We start from the raw sequence: 17611 nt of genomic DNA on the forward strand, positions 1-17611 counted from the left end.
AAAGGGCAGGGTCTTCTTTTCACACACTCAAATAATACTTACTGGTGCACTGATATCACAAACAACAATGTTTGTACATGTTTGTACAGTGAAATTCAATAAGGTATTTACATTTTACTTATAATTGTATATAGTGAAAGTGAAACGTACAATTAGTGATTCACAAATGTCAATGTATCGGTAGGTTTTGTGAAGGTAAGGTAACTATGGAACTGTTAAACCCATGCATGAAGCGCAGCAGAGTGGGTTTAGACTACCTTCCATAGTTATGGCATGCTCACTAGTCCTATCGATGCACGAACAATCCTGTGTATTATTTGTTTTATAGAATGGTGGAATTTGTGTATGGGCAGTAAAATCATTTTTTTTTTACAACCATGCATAATTAATTACCAGACGCATGGCAAATTTACCGGATGCATGGCTGGTCATGCTTCGGTAATTACTTGATTGTATGATACCCATTCTACAGTATAAGTAAAAATAAACCGATTGAAGGCATGTTACAAAAACCACAAAGAATCCGTTAGTATAAAGAATTAAAGATCGGTTTGATCATTGGCAGCAAACCTGGCAGGCATTTGTTTTACCTCAAGATTAATTATGAATAAACAGTTCTATGTCTAATATCAGAAATTGTAATTGTTGAAATAGGCAACAACAAAAAAAGACGATTGCCTTTTCTATTTCTATACAAGTAATTGGTGGTTTTCTGACATTCTATTTAGAGCAATAACTTCGATTCAGCTTTAAACTTATAAGAGTGCCAAACATCCCGGATTCCAATAAGGTCCTTTTGTACTTCGGCGTAACTAACTTTGTTGAGCTTAATCGAAGACATTTCAATTGTTTCGTCGGTAAAAAGACAAGGACTGTTTGAAAGACCTACGGAAATCCTGATAGCTAAATGCGTAAATGACAGGATTTGCTCCGGAACTAATGAATGGCAGGAGATTGGACGAGGCGTGCAGAAGGCCAATAGTGGGGTTGTGGAGTGGTTCTGCCCGGTTGTTATTGATGAACGTAAAAGCAATATGTACGCAGTATGCAGGTAACCAACATAAAAGGAAGGTACTAAGCACTATCGCCGATGTCTTTGTGGCCTTCAACTCGGCCGTAGTTGGACCGCGTCGGATCCTGACGACTGGGGCCTGCGATTCAGTCGGCCGGCTGTTGCTGTCGACAGAAATGACGGACAGCTGCCCGTTTTCAATCGCCTCCCCTCTGTTGAGGGCGAATTGTTGTTGCGCGTCGACACGACGCGCTTGAAGACGCGCAGCTCTTATGATTCGTGCATAGATGCCAATCATGATGCAGAGAGGTGCTATGACTGTAAGACCAAATTGAAAGCATGCCACCGGTGGTGTCCAGAACTGGTCCGTAAAGCAGTACTCCATCACGAAGGATGCGGAATGTTTCTTTCTCCATCCCATGAAGGGGAGGGCGTGGAATAGGAGCGCGAATATCCAAATCATGACGATGGTTATGAAAATTCTTCGTTGCGTGACCATGCGTATATACTCTAAGGAATAGAAAACGGCAATGTACCGATCGGCAGCGATGACAAGAACGTGAAGTATAGATATGGTACTTGGTATCATCACAACGCTAATCATCGTCATACAGCCGTAAAGACTACCCTTCAGTGTGTCAACAAATATGGCCGCATAATACAAGGGTATAATAGAAAACCCGACAAGTAAATCAGTGACTGCCATACTACCTACGACGTAGTAGAAGATTCTCTCCCGAAGATGAAAGCTCTTGTGCACGGCAATGATCACGAGGATGTTCCCAGTGATGACAAATAATGACAGCGGCAGTAATACGACAAATATCAAAACCACGAAAATGGTGAGATCTTGGGTTTCCGGTGAAATGATGGTCTCAACTGATGCATTGACGCGAGGCACGGCAGTTAACAGATCAGTGCTAACTTCGAAGTTTTCATCCAGCGTCGAAACTGACGACGGTTTCAACGATGAGACTTGCGATGGAATCTGCATGTTATAATCGGTGATTTTATTTTTGTAATGAATCTGAATTTTTGATTCTTTCGATTTCACATCCTCTTGTCTAACGAAGTCTGCAAATGAGTTTAATCTGATGAGAGCGGGAAAATTTTGTTTAATATGCTTGAAACCATGCAACAAAAAACATCATTTGGCGACGTTGTCGAACTCTTCATTTACTTTCAAATTTGGAATTGTGAACACTGCAGTATAGTAGGGCAGGAGTCAAGCTTAAGTAATAATGCTGGCACGGAAACTCTGTTTAGATTTTCACTTCCTCTTCCTTTCTTCAAATGTTTGCCGGATAATGCCTTATGGATACAACCTTACTGCTGCAAAGAATTTGCCGAAGATTCCCCTATTTATACAATCTTGTCAAACTACCTTCAATTGGTTGCAAACTTGAAGAGAAAAGATGGAAAGATGACATGCGCACCGATTTTTTTTGTTGTCCTGTCTTTATCTCATGTATCTCCCTTTCCCCACTGGAATACATGCAGCATTATACCTGTCTCCCCTAGGAGAGCCGATTAAGAGTTTGGTTGACTAATTTGTGACGAAAGCGGATACGATTTTCATTCCGACATTGTATTTCATGAGGTATGTTATTTGAGCGGGTTGGAAATACGGCGCGGTGACCCATTAGGGAATGCGTTTTTATACTTTTCTAGTCAAATTACCTCCTCGTATCCCCCTATTACAATTTAATTTGTATTCACCCGGGTTTTTTTTCTTGTCGAGTCTGTAACATAAAGTGAATAAAAAGATATGATAAGGGAAAATGGTTTATGACGAATGAAAGGTATACTGACTCGTGATTGGCCAATGGTGTCGTTAAAGATGCGCCGGTGAAGTGTTATACGATCAACAAATAGTTTTAGCATTACATGTACGTATCATTACACCACGGCAAGAGAAAACAGAGAGAGATCTTGAGCGAGTGGGTGAGGGTGGCGTGTGTGAGTGTGTGTGAATTTGGAGGTGCCGTGTCCGAGTGGTCTAATAAGGCGCTTGACTATAGATACATGAACTTGAAGTTCGGGGTTCGATTCCCGCCCACGCCAGTAATGCCCGTATACTGGACGTTTTTGTCTGTGAGGGTGTGGGAGGGTGCATGGGTGTGTGTGGGTGTATGTTAAGGTAGGGAGGGACATAAAACAATTCTCATCGTTTCTTGCGCAGGTGAAACCCTAAACCCATTGTGCCTTTGTAGAAAGTAATGATGATGATGATGATGATGGCATTAACGATAATACTTAATTATAGTGACAGCAATAGAAATTGTCATTGATAATGATAATAATTGATAACAAGGATGATGTTAAAACAAGATTAAAATATTGATACTTTTATATATAAAACCAAAAGAAGTTAGGAAAGATATGTGTTTTCTCTAAAAGCTTCAAAATGCCAACCACGGGAACATATTAATCATTAGGCCTACTTCTTATCTTTGATACAAATAGAATCAGGTGCCCATCTTGACATAATCAATAATATCTCCTTAGCAACCAAAATGAGGTAAGAGCAAACTATGATGCATGCACATTTGACGTCAAGTAAGCACCTGTTTAATTGAAAACTTTGCATATAGGGAAACATACACTCTGCAAAATTTGAATACAAAGTAATGTGTAAAATGCAACACATTTTGTAGAAAAGTGATAATGTAATAATGTAACGCAATACGTCTATCCGCCCTTTCACACGGTAAAAAAAATCGTAATTTGAATGATGATTCCAGTGAAAAATACGGCTAATAACGAATATCTAGCACGTGTGAAACGAAACTAGAACATGATTAGAATCGCGAACGCTAATCACAGTCACGATAAAATAGCAATCATCATTACAATGATGATTCAAGATTCACGTGTGAAAAGGCCCTATGTTTCTCGTCTAAATTTACTGATAATAATAATAGCTGGATTCATTAAGCGTTTTCTGCCAGATACAAAGCGCTGCTATTGTTACCCCGGCTTTAGCTCGAGCTACCATCACCGGCGCCCAGTGCATTCACGTAATTAATCCTACCGGGTATCCAACTACCCATTCACTTCACCTGGGTCGAGTGCAGCACAATGTGGATAACTTTCTTGCTGAAGGAAAAACGCTACGACTAGGATTCGAACCCACGACCCTTTGAAAGGCTAGAGTCAGAACCATTAGACCACGACACGTCCATAATAATAATAATAATGATATAAATAATAATTTTCCAAAGAATATATTTGTTAGATGGAAACTGCAAGCATGCGATAAATTTTAGTTATGACCCTCCTTCAGCAACTTTTAGAAGATGAAAAGTGAGAGAGCGTTGTTGGCTCAGTCGGTAACGCGTCTGCCCGTCGAACCAATGATCGTGGGTTCGAGTCCACCCCGGGTGGATGACCGAAGAGAGTGCGTGGCAGGGTGACCAGACGTCCCGTATTTCCCGGGATTGTCCCGTATTTTGCTCCTTTGTCCCGGCGTCCCGACAAACCCTTCCCGGGACGCCTATTTGTCCCGTATTTAAGAATATTGAACAAAATGTAGTTAATATATTAACAAGTGATGAATTTTCATCAATGACCAAGAGATGACGAAGCAGAGGTAACAATGAAACTACATGTACTGTAATTTGGAGATGTAATCGGTGGAACAAATTATTGAGTTTTCAGAACTAGATCTTGTTGTATGATGCCGCTATGTATCATCTAATTTTTGAATTTGACAATATTACACTTTGAAATTTTATTATCTAAAACATTTTAGTTTTTCAAAATTCTAAAAATGTATTAAAAAGCACCAAATATCATTATGATTTTTGTTAGATGACTGGATTTTTTGTTTGCTTGAAGTTTGAACTTTTTTCCTCTTTCTTTCTTTTGTAACATTCTTTGTTCATCTTTATATCCGTCCTACTTGCCCTTTTTTTGTTCCATCTATCTTTATTTCCGATCTTTTTTTCCTGAACCTTTCTCTCTCTCTCTGTTCATTTGTCTTTCTTTCCTTCTTTCTGTTACTTTCCTTTATTAAATTTCCATTTTTTATTTCCTGAAATCATTCTTTCTTTCCTTAAACTTTTCTTTGCTTCCTTCTCCCTTTCTCTTTTTTTCGTTCTTTCTCTCCTTCCATTATTTTCTCTTTCTTTCATTCTTTCCCATAGGCGGCGGAAGCGGGGGGGGGACGTGTCCCCCCCTAAATTGTAGGTGGGGGACGTTCCCCCCTAAAAAAAAATTTCTATCCTTTTTTTTTTTTTTTTACTTGTCAATTTTTTTCCCTGCGTCCCCCCTAAATTCACGTGGACCCCCATTGAAACGTGTGTTGTCCCCCCCTAAAATTTAGGTTGATTACCTTTTTTTTTTTTGCTTGTCAAATTTTTTTGGGGCACTTGTCCAATTTTTTACATGTGTCCATCCCAAAATTTCAGGTAGACACCCCCAAAACTTTTTTGCTTCCGCCGCCAATGTTCTTTCCTCCCTCTCTTTCCTCCTTTCTTTCATTATCTATTTTATATTTCCTTCTAATTCTTTTCCCTTATCATTTATTTACCTTCCTTCCTTCCGTCCTTGTTTTCCTTCATTCCTTCCTGTTTTCTAATTTCTTTGTTTCTTTCTCCCAAAGAATGAAAGAAACACTTTCTTTCCTTCATTCATTCTTTCCACCCTTTTTTCTTATTTTCTTTTTCCTTTCTCTCCTTTATTTTGTCTTTCACAAATTTATTCATCTTCCCTTCCTTTCTTTTTCTTTCTTTCTATATTCATTTCAAAGAATGAGGTAAAACCTTTTCTCTCTCTTTTATTCTAACTTTCTTTATTTTTTTCTCTTCTTTTTCCCCTTTAGTTATTTTTTTCTTTATTTCTTTTCATTTCATCTCTTTTCTTTTGTCTTTTCTTTCTCTCCTTCATTCTTTCGTTTACCCTCCCTTTCAATTCTTTACAATGTGTATCTTTGTTGATCCTTTTGTCGATTACCCCGTATATCATTTTGTGAAATCTGGTCACCCTGGTGCGTGGTGTGTAAACGTCTCTCCCATGTTTCATAGATACAGGCTATGTTACAATGGAAAACACTCCGTCCCTCGGATAGGACGTTAAATGGAGGCCCCGTGTAGAGGAGAGTCACCACCTTTGCACGTTAAAAACCCACTGCACTATTCGTATAAGAGTAGGGGAAACCCCGGTGTAGTGGTCCACCTGTACTCCCCCCCCCTTCAGTTATATTGGGAGGAGAGACCTGCGGGTCATAGTGATTCAGTTCGCTTTTCGCCTCCAAGGCACAGGTGACGCCAAACAAAATAATAATAAAAATAATAATGTGTTTTATAATGGTGTAAGAAAGTAAGTGGAATTTGATTTCATAAAACAGTTTCATCACAGCATAATTCATTTAATACACTACGTAGGTCTTAGTAGACCGGCCAAACCTCAAAAAGTGCTCTAGATAAGGATTCGACGGCAAAATTTGTTAATGCTTGGCATCCCAGCTAATAGTCTTGCAAAAATACCCAGGAATAGCGTACGGCCGGTCGGCCGGATGCCAAGCGCAATTTTGCGTGAAAATGTCAGTTTTAGCGTAAAATATGAAAGACTGTTGAAAATAACGCATTTTGATATTTTGACGGATTATCATCATATTTTTGATTATCCTTGATATGAAATTATTTTTATTCAGAATTTCAAATTATAAGTCTACTAAATATGCATTTCAAATTTGAATATTACACACACACATATGGCACAGGGAAACATAAAACTGCGATTTCCTCGAAATAAAAGTTTTTAAAAACTAACAATAGTTTGAAGTTTTTTTACGCAACATAAATTCTTCGATTTAAATGCGTTTATCCATCGAATGTATAGTAAATGTTCTAGTGCCACAAATATTAAAAGAATTTTCAAGTAAGATGGTAGATATCTCATTTTATGTTATCCGAAAGGAGACAATGTGCATTTTACCAGGTGCGCATTTTGAAAGAAAAATTGAAAATACCTTACATTATGTACATAATTACATGTATAAGTACATACTAAAGCGAGTTTTTATTTACATGTATAAGTCCATAATAAAGCGAGTTTTTAATTGGATAGCACAAGTTGTCAATTCCTTGCATCCCAGCTAAAAGTCTTGCGGAAATACTGAGGAATAGCGTACGGGCGGATGCCAAGTGCACTTTTGCGTGAAAGTATAATTTTTCGCGTAAAATCTGAAAGACTGTCGAAAATCACGCATTTTAATATTTTGACGGATTATCATCATATTTTTGATTATCCTTGATATGAAATTATTTTTATTCAGAATTTCAAATTATAAGTTTACTAAATACGCATTTCAAATTTGAATATTACACACACACATATGGCACATGGAAACATAAAACCGCGATTTCCTCGAAATAAAAGTTTGTAAAAACTATCAATAGTTTGAAGTTTTTTTACGCAACATAAATTCTTCGATTTAAATGCGTTTATCCATCGAATGTATAGTAAATGTCCTAGTGCCACAAATATTAAAAGAATTTTCAAGTAAGATGGTAGATATCTCATTTTATGTTATCCGGAAGGAGACAATGTGCATTTTACCAGGTGCGCATTTTGAAAGAAAAATTGAAAATACCATTATATACATAATTACATGTATAAGTACATGTATAAGTCCATAATAAAGCGAGTTTTTAATTGGATAGCACAAGTTGTCAATTCCTTGCATCCCAGCTAAAAGTCTTGCGGAAATACTGAGGAATAGCGTACGGGCGGATGCCAAGTGCACTTTTGCGTGAAAGTATAATTTTTTGCGTAAAATCTGAAAGACTGTCGAAAATCACGCATTTTAATATTTTGACGGATTATCATCATATTTTTGATTATCTTTGATATGGAATTGTTTTTATTCAGAGTTTCAAATTATAAGTCTACTAAATATGGATTTCAATTTGGAATATTACACACACATATATGACAATATGACACAAAAAATCGTGATTTACTCGAAATAAAAGTTTGTGAACACTATCAATAGCTCTTAATTTTTTTACAACTCAAATTCTTCGATTTAAATTGGTTCATCTATTGAATATCGATCGTTTCTAATGTCACAAATATCAAAATAATTTTTAAGTAAGGTGGAAGAGATATTTTCCGAAACGGGACATGCAAAATTTATCGGGGAGGGGGGGGGGGATTTTGAGTGTAAAATTGAAGACACTGTAAATTATAAACATAATTACATGAATAAGTACTTAAAAACGAATTACAAAATTTCTGGCCGCAACTGCCTCTGCCCCTCCCTCCCCCGCTGTCTAAGGTCATGTATAGTGTCCGAAAGGATTACATGGAGCTGAAAGTATCCCGCTTTTGCGCTAACGGTTTTGTTTAGTAAGATATTCATCTTTTTCCACATTGAAAACATGTTCAAAATCATTCATTCAATTCAAAATTTTCAGTTCACAATTCGCGCTCGCATCAAATGCTAAAATTAAATACTGATCACTGTTCATGATTTGACGATTTTACCTCATTTGCTAAGAAAGCGTGAATGCTTCTAAGCTAGCAACTAGAGGAGCGATAGCTTAAGGTACTCTCCGAGGGACCTATAATGAGGATTAAAATGCCTTTCTACCATTACTAGTATAAGGCATTTAAATGCCTTACTTGGCACTAGCGCACTAAGTGGGAATCGAACCCAGGCCACCGGAATTCGAAACCCCCTTACTACCGATTGAGCTATCGCGCCTTAGAATGTTTCGTTTCTAATTAAAAAAAAACGACTCGGCTTGTACTGGATTCTTTTTAAACAGATATATAATATTGTTTATTTCAAAACTTCATCAAAATGTCCAGTTCACGAATTGGAATATAAATATCAGATTGCGTTTCGCGCTCACATCAATAGCCTATAGATCATTTTTTTTAAATATATTTAATGCTCCGTTTTAATGTCAGAATATACAAAAAATTAACATTACAATTAAATATGAATCATGTTCATGATTACACTTACGAATTGTGTAACTTTCTAACTTTCAGCTATTAATTTCATGGCATGTTAAAAAAAATGCTCGTATTATTCAAATAGGACTTGTCAGATACTTAATTGTGCTTGTGAGAATCTATTTTGGTACCCCCTGCAAAATACCAAGCCCCGCCCCCGTACTTCTCAGTTGATAAAATCCTAGCTACGCTGCTGGTGAGTGCAGCTGACTGACCAATCGTTTTAAACAAGGGAAGAATTTGTGTTTATTAAGAAAAAAATGTTTGAAATTACAATAATTACATTCAATTAAGGCAATAATGAATAAATAAATATATATTGATGTATAAATAACAGATAAAAATTAATGAATAAGTAAATGACCCTCTCCACAACAAACTTTCGATTATTTTGCTTCAATTGTTTATGCCTTTTCTTGATTTTTTTGTTTGGGGGGGGGCAAGTTTCTCCCATCACCTCCATGCATCCTCTATCAAAAGGCTTATGTCAGTGTCCGTAGCTCATTTCCCCAATTTTAGAATGTAGAAGGCATTATTTCATGCAACTGAGGTCTCTTTAATCAGTTAAATGAACAATTCATAAGAGCAGAAATTAAAATAGATCGGCCAATAACCATTTGCATGAGCTAAGAGTTTTCATCTGTGGAGAATGATGTTTGAAATGCCAGAAGAGTAGTTTCTTAAAGGTCAAGTCCACCCGAGGAAAATGCTGACTTGAATAAATAGACTAAAATCAAACTAGCATAGTGCTGAAAATTTCATCAAAATCGGAGGTATAATATAAGAAAGTTACGACATTTTAAAGTATTGCTTATATTTTTAACAAAACAGTGATATGCACAACTAGGTGAGTCAGTCGATGATGTCAATCACTCACTATTTCTTTTGTTTTTTTTATTGTTTGAATTATACAATATTTCATTTTTTATCTATATGACAATTAGGACCAACCTGACTGAACCATATATTATAAAACAATGTTAATTTCCACAAGCTCAGGGAGGAATTAGTTGTTGTATCACTTGACAATGAGGAGAAACTTAGAATAATTCATATTTCATATATTAAAATACAAAAAATAGTGAGTGGATGACGTCATAGTCCCCTCATTTGCTTACCAGCCAGGATGTGTTATATCTGTTTTGTGAAATTAAGCAAAACTTTAAAATGTCATAACTTTCTTATTTTACATCCGATTTTGATGAAATTTTCAGTGTAATGCTTATTGGATTTTTTTTTCTCTTTTCAATCAAATCAATTTTATGTTGGGGTGGACTTGTCCTTTAAAGTTCACATTTCAATTCTTAAAATCATTTCATCACAGTGTATTGCCATTTTGGGAAATGCCATCGCACGACCATTATGACAAAGAAATCGAAAGGCTAGATCGAAATGTAGATTGACAGAGTGGTTTAAAATTGCTAATTCAATCGCTTTAATCATACATGTATGTTTTCTATGATTTTGGATATAGATATTCCTGTAAAGTTAATGCTCCCATGGTAACGGCAAATTAAATATCAGACCTATTTCTGAATATCGCCACAGGTAGATTTAAGTTCAGCACCAATTCATTCGCGGAAATAACAAAAATGACACTTTCACGCAAATTGCGCTTGGCATCCGGCCATACGCTATTCCTTTGTATTTTTGCAAAACTTTTAGCTGGGATGCCAGGCATTAGCAAGCATTAACAAATTTTGCCGTCCAAAGTATAAAAAATCGTTTTGGCCGGTCTACTATTAGGTTGACGGGCTCGCTGTGAAGGATTATCACCTATGAAAATGTAAACCTTCATACATCTATTCTACTCTAATGATCAGGTAACACAGCAGATGCAGTCCAGTAGACCAGCTCGTAGTTACCATATAGACAAGTTTGTTCGACCTTTCCTTTCTTCCATTAGCAGGGGCGGATCAAGCTTCCGCCAATAGGGGGGCCCGTAATTTTTTTCACCCATATTTTCCCCGATCGGCCGCTCAAAGATGATTTTATAGGCGCCGCTTTTCCGAAGGCGACGTCAACATTGAAATCTTAACCAAGGTTAAGTTTTTGAAATGTCATCATAACATTGAACGTATATAGACCTAGTTCTTGAAACTTGGCCGAAAAGGTAATCAAGTATTACTTAACATCCTGCCTGAGTTTCAGGTCACATGATCAAGGTCAAAGGTCATTAAGGGTCAATTAACTTAGACCATTTTGGGGGAATCAATATCAAAATCTTAACCAAGGTTAAGTTTTTGAAATGTTGTCATAACTTCCAAAGTATATGGACCTAGTGCATATAACTTTTTGAAATGGGTTCTGGCTTGATTGAAAATGGATGTTTTTCAGTTAGCCATTAAGACGATTTACATTTTAACTGTTAAATAAGGCGAGCGCGAAGCGCGAGCTGAAAATTGTTGACATTCTGACCTAAAAAATTGACATTCTAAGCACTTTTCGTAATCATTAACGGTATAGGTAAATAACCAAATTACAATTGATGCGAATGCGGAGCGCGAGCGGAAAAAATGATATTTCAGACCTAAAAATGGGACACCCTATTCAAGTTTTAAAAATCATAACAAAGGGCTGGGTAATTTGGTATCTTCCTACATTAATAATGCGAGCGCAAAGTGCGAGCAGAAAATTTTATGTTCTGATCTTAGATTAGATAATTTTAGCAGGTTTGAATAAAGATCAAGCTGCGTATTTCAATAAACATCGGTGTGCGTGTGTTTTAGAGTTGGACAGAATCTGGGCATTCTGAATACATTTCATTTTTTATCATGAAAATCAATAATGCGAGCGCGAAGCGCGAGCGGAAAATATTTGATACGGTATGAAAAAGGGTGAATTTAAGCACTATCTTAAGAACTGTGTAGGGGAATTGTGAAGTGGATGGGGATAGCACTTCAAAAATGACGCGAGTGCGAAGCGCGAGCTGATATTTTTATTATTATTTTGACCTAGGACCTGGACATTCTAGGTCTAAGGAGATGTTGTAATCATATAAAAATGATGACTATCTTCCTATTCCTGTTCCTAATCCCGATATGAAACTTGTCAATATTCCTTCCTGAAAAGGGAAAATTTACTTATTAGGAATTCATAAATTTTTTATTATATTTATTAATGCAATAAGCCCAATGAGTGAGTGAAATTTGTTGACATTGAGGCCTGAAAACTAGATATTTTAAGCACTTTTGTAATCATGAATAGGATTCATGAGTTGATATACTTGTAGAAATTAATGCGAGCGCAAATCGCGAGACGAAACTGTCATTAAAGGGGGATTTTAACTAGTTTGTTATAGAATTAATATGTAAAGAATCTTATGGAATAAAGAGAGACAATATATAGGCCTACTTGGCAAATCAAATAATGCGAGCGCACATCGCTAAAAGCTGCAATAAAATGATATTCACAACATAAATCGGATATTTTACAGAGCACTTTAAAAATCAATTTGTAAATCAAACAAAATAATGAAAGCTCGAAATCTGAGCTGAAATATGCTTTGTATATTGACTTCAAAACTTGACATTTGAAGCTACATAATTTTTATCAGCCTATTGAGCAAGATGTGTATCTCATCGAACAGGTAATGCCAGCGCGAAGCGCGAGCGATAATTTGATATAGTGACATGAAATATTTTTAAAAATCATTTTCCAAGACTTCCCCTGACTTAATTTTATTCACTCGTCTCCCTCCTCTTATTTTTCCTTTTTTTCTCCTTTCTTTCCCCTTTGTTTTTCTTTTTTTCTTTCTTTCGCCTTTTTCCCCATTTTTTGGCTCCGCCAATAGGAGGGGGCGGGCCCCTCGGCCCCCTGGATCCGCCTATGTATTTGGATAGGCAAATTTCAAAGCATGGTACTATGTAAGCATGCCTGACATAGCAGGATGCAGAACTTGCATAGATCAGAATTTAGCACATCAACGAATACTTTATGAAGGTGTTTGTTGCATTTCTTCTTTGAATGCATTAGCATGTTGCCATTGCAATGTATTTGTTAAACTGATCATGCGCAGAATGGAGCTACAAACTGGCTTAAATAATTTTCATACTTCAAGCACGGTCCACGCTTTAGGCAGGTAATAATTGTCTTTTGATCTCACTAGCAATATCCTGCTTGAACACACTAAGAAATAAAGGTTCAAAATTGAACCTCGAAAGGTTGATGCAAAATCAGCACCCTATGGGTTCAAAAATTGAACCCTGCGGTTGGGGTTCATTTTTGCACCCTGCGGGTTCAAAACTGCACCCCTAAATTTTAAATTGAACCCCTAGGGGTGCAGTTTTGAACCCGCAGGGTGCAAAAATGAACCCCAACCGCAGGGTTCAATTTTTGAACCCCAAATCAGGGGTTCAATTTTTGAACCCATAGGGTGCTGAGTTTGCATCAACCTTTCGGGGTTCAAGTTTGAACCTTTATTTCTTAGTGCGAAGAGTACGGAAATAAATAAACGCAATATACAGATATTAATAATAATCAGCATGATTTCAAATTGAAATGAATGGCCTCGTGTCCTCGCCTAAGACTTCTATAAGAAAAAATTGAAATAATTACAGTCTCTCTAGTAATCATTCTAATGCATTACTTCTCTCAGATATGTCCTTTCCATTTAGTCTTTAATAATTCTATGTTGTCAATTGCTGAGTGCTCAGATATATTAATTCAAGAATAATAAGAAACCCTTGGTATTGTGATTTGATTTCTAAATGGAAAAATGTTAAAACGGCTGTTTTCGACTCGCCCAGGCGCGCCGTATAGAAAATGTTACTGCGTCACAAGCATGGGCGGAAGTCCCGGGGGGTAGGGGGACGTGTCCTCCTACCCAAAATAGTAGGGGGAGCACAATTTCAAATGCCCCCTACTATTTTCGGTCTTTTATGATAGAAAGAAATACACCTCATCCAAAATCAAAAGATTTTGAACGAAATGACCTTACATTTTTGGTGATAACCCTTTTTTTGCTTGTCAAAATTATTTTGGTCGACATTACCTGACATTTTGGGTGATAACCTTTTTTTTTTTTTGCTTGTAGAATTTTCCTGCCCGTGGTCCCCCTACCTTTGGGGAAAGATTTCCATGGGCAGGTGCACCGTCAAGGAGGGGGCATGGGGGTATTTGCCCCCTCCCCCCCGAAATAAAGAAACCGGGGGAAAATATGGTAAAAGATGCTCATGCAAGCTTACTACTCAAGCTGTAAAATAGCAGGGCCCTGGAATGATCTTTTTAAGTGGGGTGCTGACGTAATTTGAAAGCCCCCCCAAAAAACAAAGGAAAAAAAGACATCACTATAAAATGGAAGTCAACTTGGTTACGAGAAATTTAAAAAGCAGCTACATATAGGTGGTTCGAATAAAAATTAATAAAACGGCTGTTTTCGACTCACCTTACGGTCGCCGTATATATAGGGGAAATGTGACTGCGCCATACCACATCCAAAACATGCTTATCGATCATTCACTGTACAAACCTACAAATTGGATGTGAAAACGTAAAAAGCACGCATCTGACTCACCGAACGAGCTGCAGCTACTTTATGTGCAAATCAAATTAACGAAACAAAAAAAAAATCGAATTGGTGAACTTTCAATTGCAATGAAATGTAATTATTGGTATTCAAGTGTTCGCACCCTGTAGTACCAACAGGGGAACTTGAATGAATTACTATCATTATTATACATTAAATGGCATGAATTAGGGGGTGTTGCAAGAAAATATTTGCGATCGATTGCAAATATTTTGTTGCATTTTTACAACTGATAGGTCAATATTAGCTGTAGCAAATCAGATTAAACTTCTTGTTTCAAGGAGTAGATTAGCAATCTATCACTAATTAGCAATTAACTGCAAGACATATAATTGATTTAGAGACCAAAAAAAGACTTGCGATTGATCGCAAGTTTTTTGCAACACCCCATAAGTGTGATCAACTTATTTTGGCAGCAGAAGGGAGGAGGCGGAGTATATATTTGCAGAGGTGCCGGTCCATGTTTGAGATTGGGATGGGAGTCAATAGTAATATATATATATATATCATTTTGGGCGTAAAGCGCATCGATTTTTTTTTTCTGCTAAGTTTTAAGTTATGCTATAGGTTAAATGTTTTATAGTATTTTCCACTGCTTTTTAAAACATATGGGCCTATTTGCATTGCATATTTCTTCAGACTTTCAAAATTATTGGAGGTCATATCGATATGTTTGCCCCACTCCCAAATATTTTCATTGGAGGTGATCACCCTTAATTGCCCCAACCCCCGCAGGATCGACGCGTCTGGGTCTCTGTTTCACTCCTCTGCCATTGTAGCTCAATGGATAAGTCTTCTGACTTTGGAACAGAGGGTCGTGTGTTCGAATCCCAGCCATGGCGTAATTTCCTTCAGCAAGAAATTTATCCACATTGTGCTGCACTCGACCCAGGTGAGGTGAATGGGTTCCCGGCAGGATTGATTCCTTGAATGCAATAGCGCTGAAAGGCAGCTCGAGCTATAGCCGGTGTAATAATAATAATAACAACACGCCTCGGAATAGAATATATAAGATCCCGGAATCAGATCATCACCCCCCCCCCCTTCTTATACTTAAATAGATGGCGATGTGACTTTTAAAAGCATTCAGAAGGAAATTCAGAATGAAATTAGGCCTAGTTGATATATTTTCTTTTCTTATTTTCTGTTTTGTATCTATTTCCTTTCGTAAACAAGTGGTAAGGGAGTAATTTTACGTTTACACGTGCATTTTCTAAGATAATGGGGTCATCGCAGCGAATAGCGCGCCCATTGGGATGTCATGTTCGTAAAAGGTCATGTGATGTCTCGTCAGTATGAGATGAAAGTCATCCAGACTCTTGTCAAACTTGCCTAATGGTTTTTACCCTGATTATATTTGTGGCCGGAGGTTAATGGAAAATGGTAATGCGTAGAAATATGAGCCTTCGAGCGGTCGTAGTGGGTAGAAGAGATGAGGGTATACATGCTTTCAAAGGTCGAAGAACTCAACATCATCTTCATCTTAATAACTGTTGTCATCATCATCAAAACAATGATTAACATAATCACCATAATAATAATCATCATCTAGCATCAGCATCATTATCATCATCATCATCATCCATCATCATCATCATCATCATCCATCATCATTGTCATCATCATCACAATATATCATCATCATGGTCGTCATCATCATCAGCAGCAGCAGCAGCAGCATCATCAGCATAATCTTCATCATCACCAGCATCATCATTATCATCCTCATCATCATTATCATCCTCATCATCATCATTACCATCATCATTATCGACCTTCTCATCATCACCATCATCATCATCATTATTATTATTATCATCATCATCACCATCATCACCATCATTATAACCATCATGATTGTCATCATATCATCATCATCATCTTTTACGAAGCTTTGGCTGTGGCGACAAAATATATTCGTTAATGCATGTTTGTTCTGAAAATCAGAACTTTGAATTATTCGTAAATCCAATTGCCAGTTATTGTGAAACAACAATACCATATTTTCTTCACCCATTTTTTTTTTTTTTTTTTTTTTTACTGATCATTATAGGAATATTCACTCTCAAAATGGTTGGTATTTAACCGAATTCTGGTTAATGTAACATTTTTTCCTAGCAATGAAAATTATTTGGTAGATATAATCCAGGCCACCCCTACCTGAAAATTGGCGGGGGGGGGGTACATAGTGACGTCAGTTGTCATGGTTCTAAAACAAAAGAACCCGCCGAATGAAAACGTGTGTTTCTCATAGGAGAAATGGCTGCTATCAGAATTTAATCGTTTGCAACATATTTTTCAGACGAGCCAAAGTCATTTGCAAAGTACAGACGATCGTCGGCTGCGACTCTGTTTAGAACCAGGATGCCATGACACCATGGCAACTGACGTCACACTTCGGTCCTCTATATCCCCCTAACCATCCCCGGGGATCGACACCCATGAACACATTGGTTATTTTCACCAACCCTTTTTGACAGTGTATAGTCATCTCACTGTAAAATTTGCATGGATTTCAAATAAACACATGATTTTTAGCGACCAATCGAATTCTGCTTTCTTTGTTATCCCAAATATTTATGTGTGAGATGATCTTTAAAAACGTAACATTATAATTCAATTCTTCTTTCACTGTCGTTATACAGTGCGTATCAAAAAAAAGTTTACACTTAGAAAAAATCCTGTAAAATTATGTATTTGTAATATCCTGACGATTTTTCCACATTTTAGCATTGGTACAGATCCATTTAAGCAAATGACGATATAACTGTCGAAAAATATTTCCGCTTGAGTGAGCACCACTTAGTTTTGAAAAGTTGGTGAAAAATGATTTGCGCAGAACTTGGAAATAGTTATGCGAATAAAAGTAGACCTTAATCATGAAGAACACGTGGAAATTAGCAAGTAAAACTGATATGAAGATAACTTTTACCTTTTTAAACTTGTTTCCTTGCCCAAAACACTTCGAAGAGTGCATTGCGCCCCATCCCACTCCCCCACACACCGAGTCCATCGTAACGATATTTGCTTTAAACTGAGCTGTGATTTACATGAAATGGCTTAGGCTTGATTTTCATTTTGTTAATCTTTGCCAAGCTTGG

General features: G+C 37.0%; 1 protein-coding gene across 1 annotated transcript; it reads right to left on the bottom strand.

Moving 5' to 3' along the window:
- Positions 1 to 262: 262 nt before the first annotated feature.
- LOC121428856 (alpha-1A adrenergic receptor-like) lies at positions 263 to 2953 on the bottom strand. Its single transcript, XM_041625721.1, has one exon. The coding sequence runs from the start codon at positions 2004 to 2006 to the stop codon at positions 843 to 845; it is 1164 nt and encodes a 387-aa protein (XP_041481655.1). The 5' UTR covers positions 2007 to 2953; the 3' UTR covers positions 263 to 842.
- Positions 2954 to 17611: the final 14658 nt, after the last annotated feature.

The sequence above is a fragment of the Lytechinus variegatus genome, chromosome 15, assembly GCF_018143015.1.
Source record: "Lytechinus variegatus isolate NC3 chromosome 15, Lvar_3.0, whole genome shotgun sequence".
Lineage (NCBI taxonomy): Eukaryota > Metazoa > Echinodermata > Echinoidea > Temnopleuroida > Toxopneustidae > Lytechinus > Lytechinus variegatus.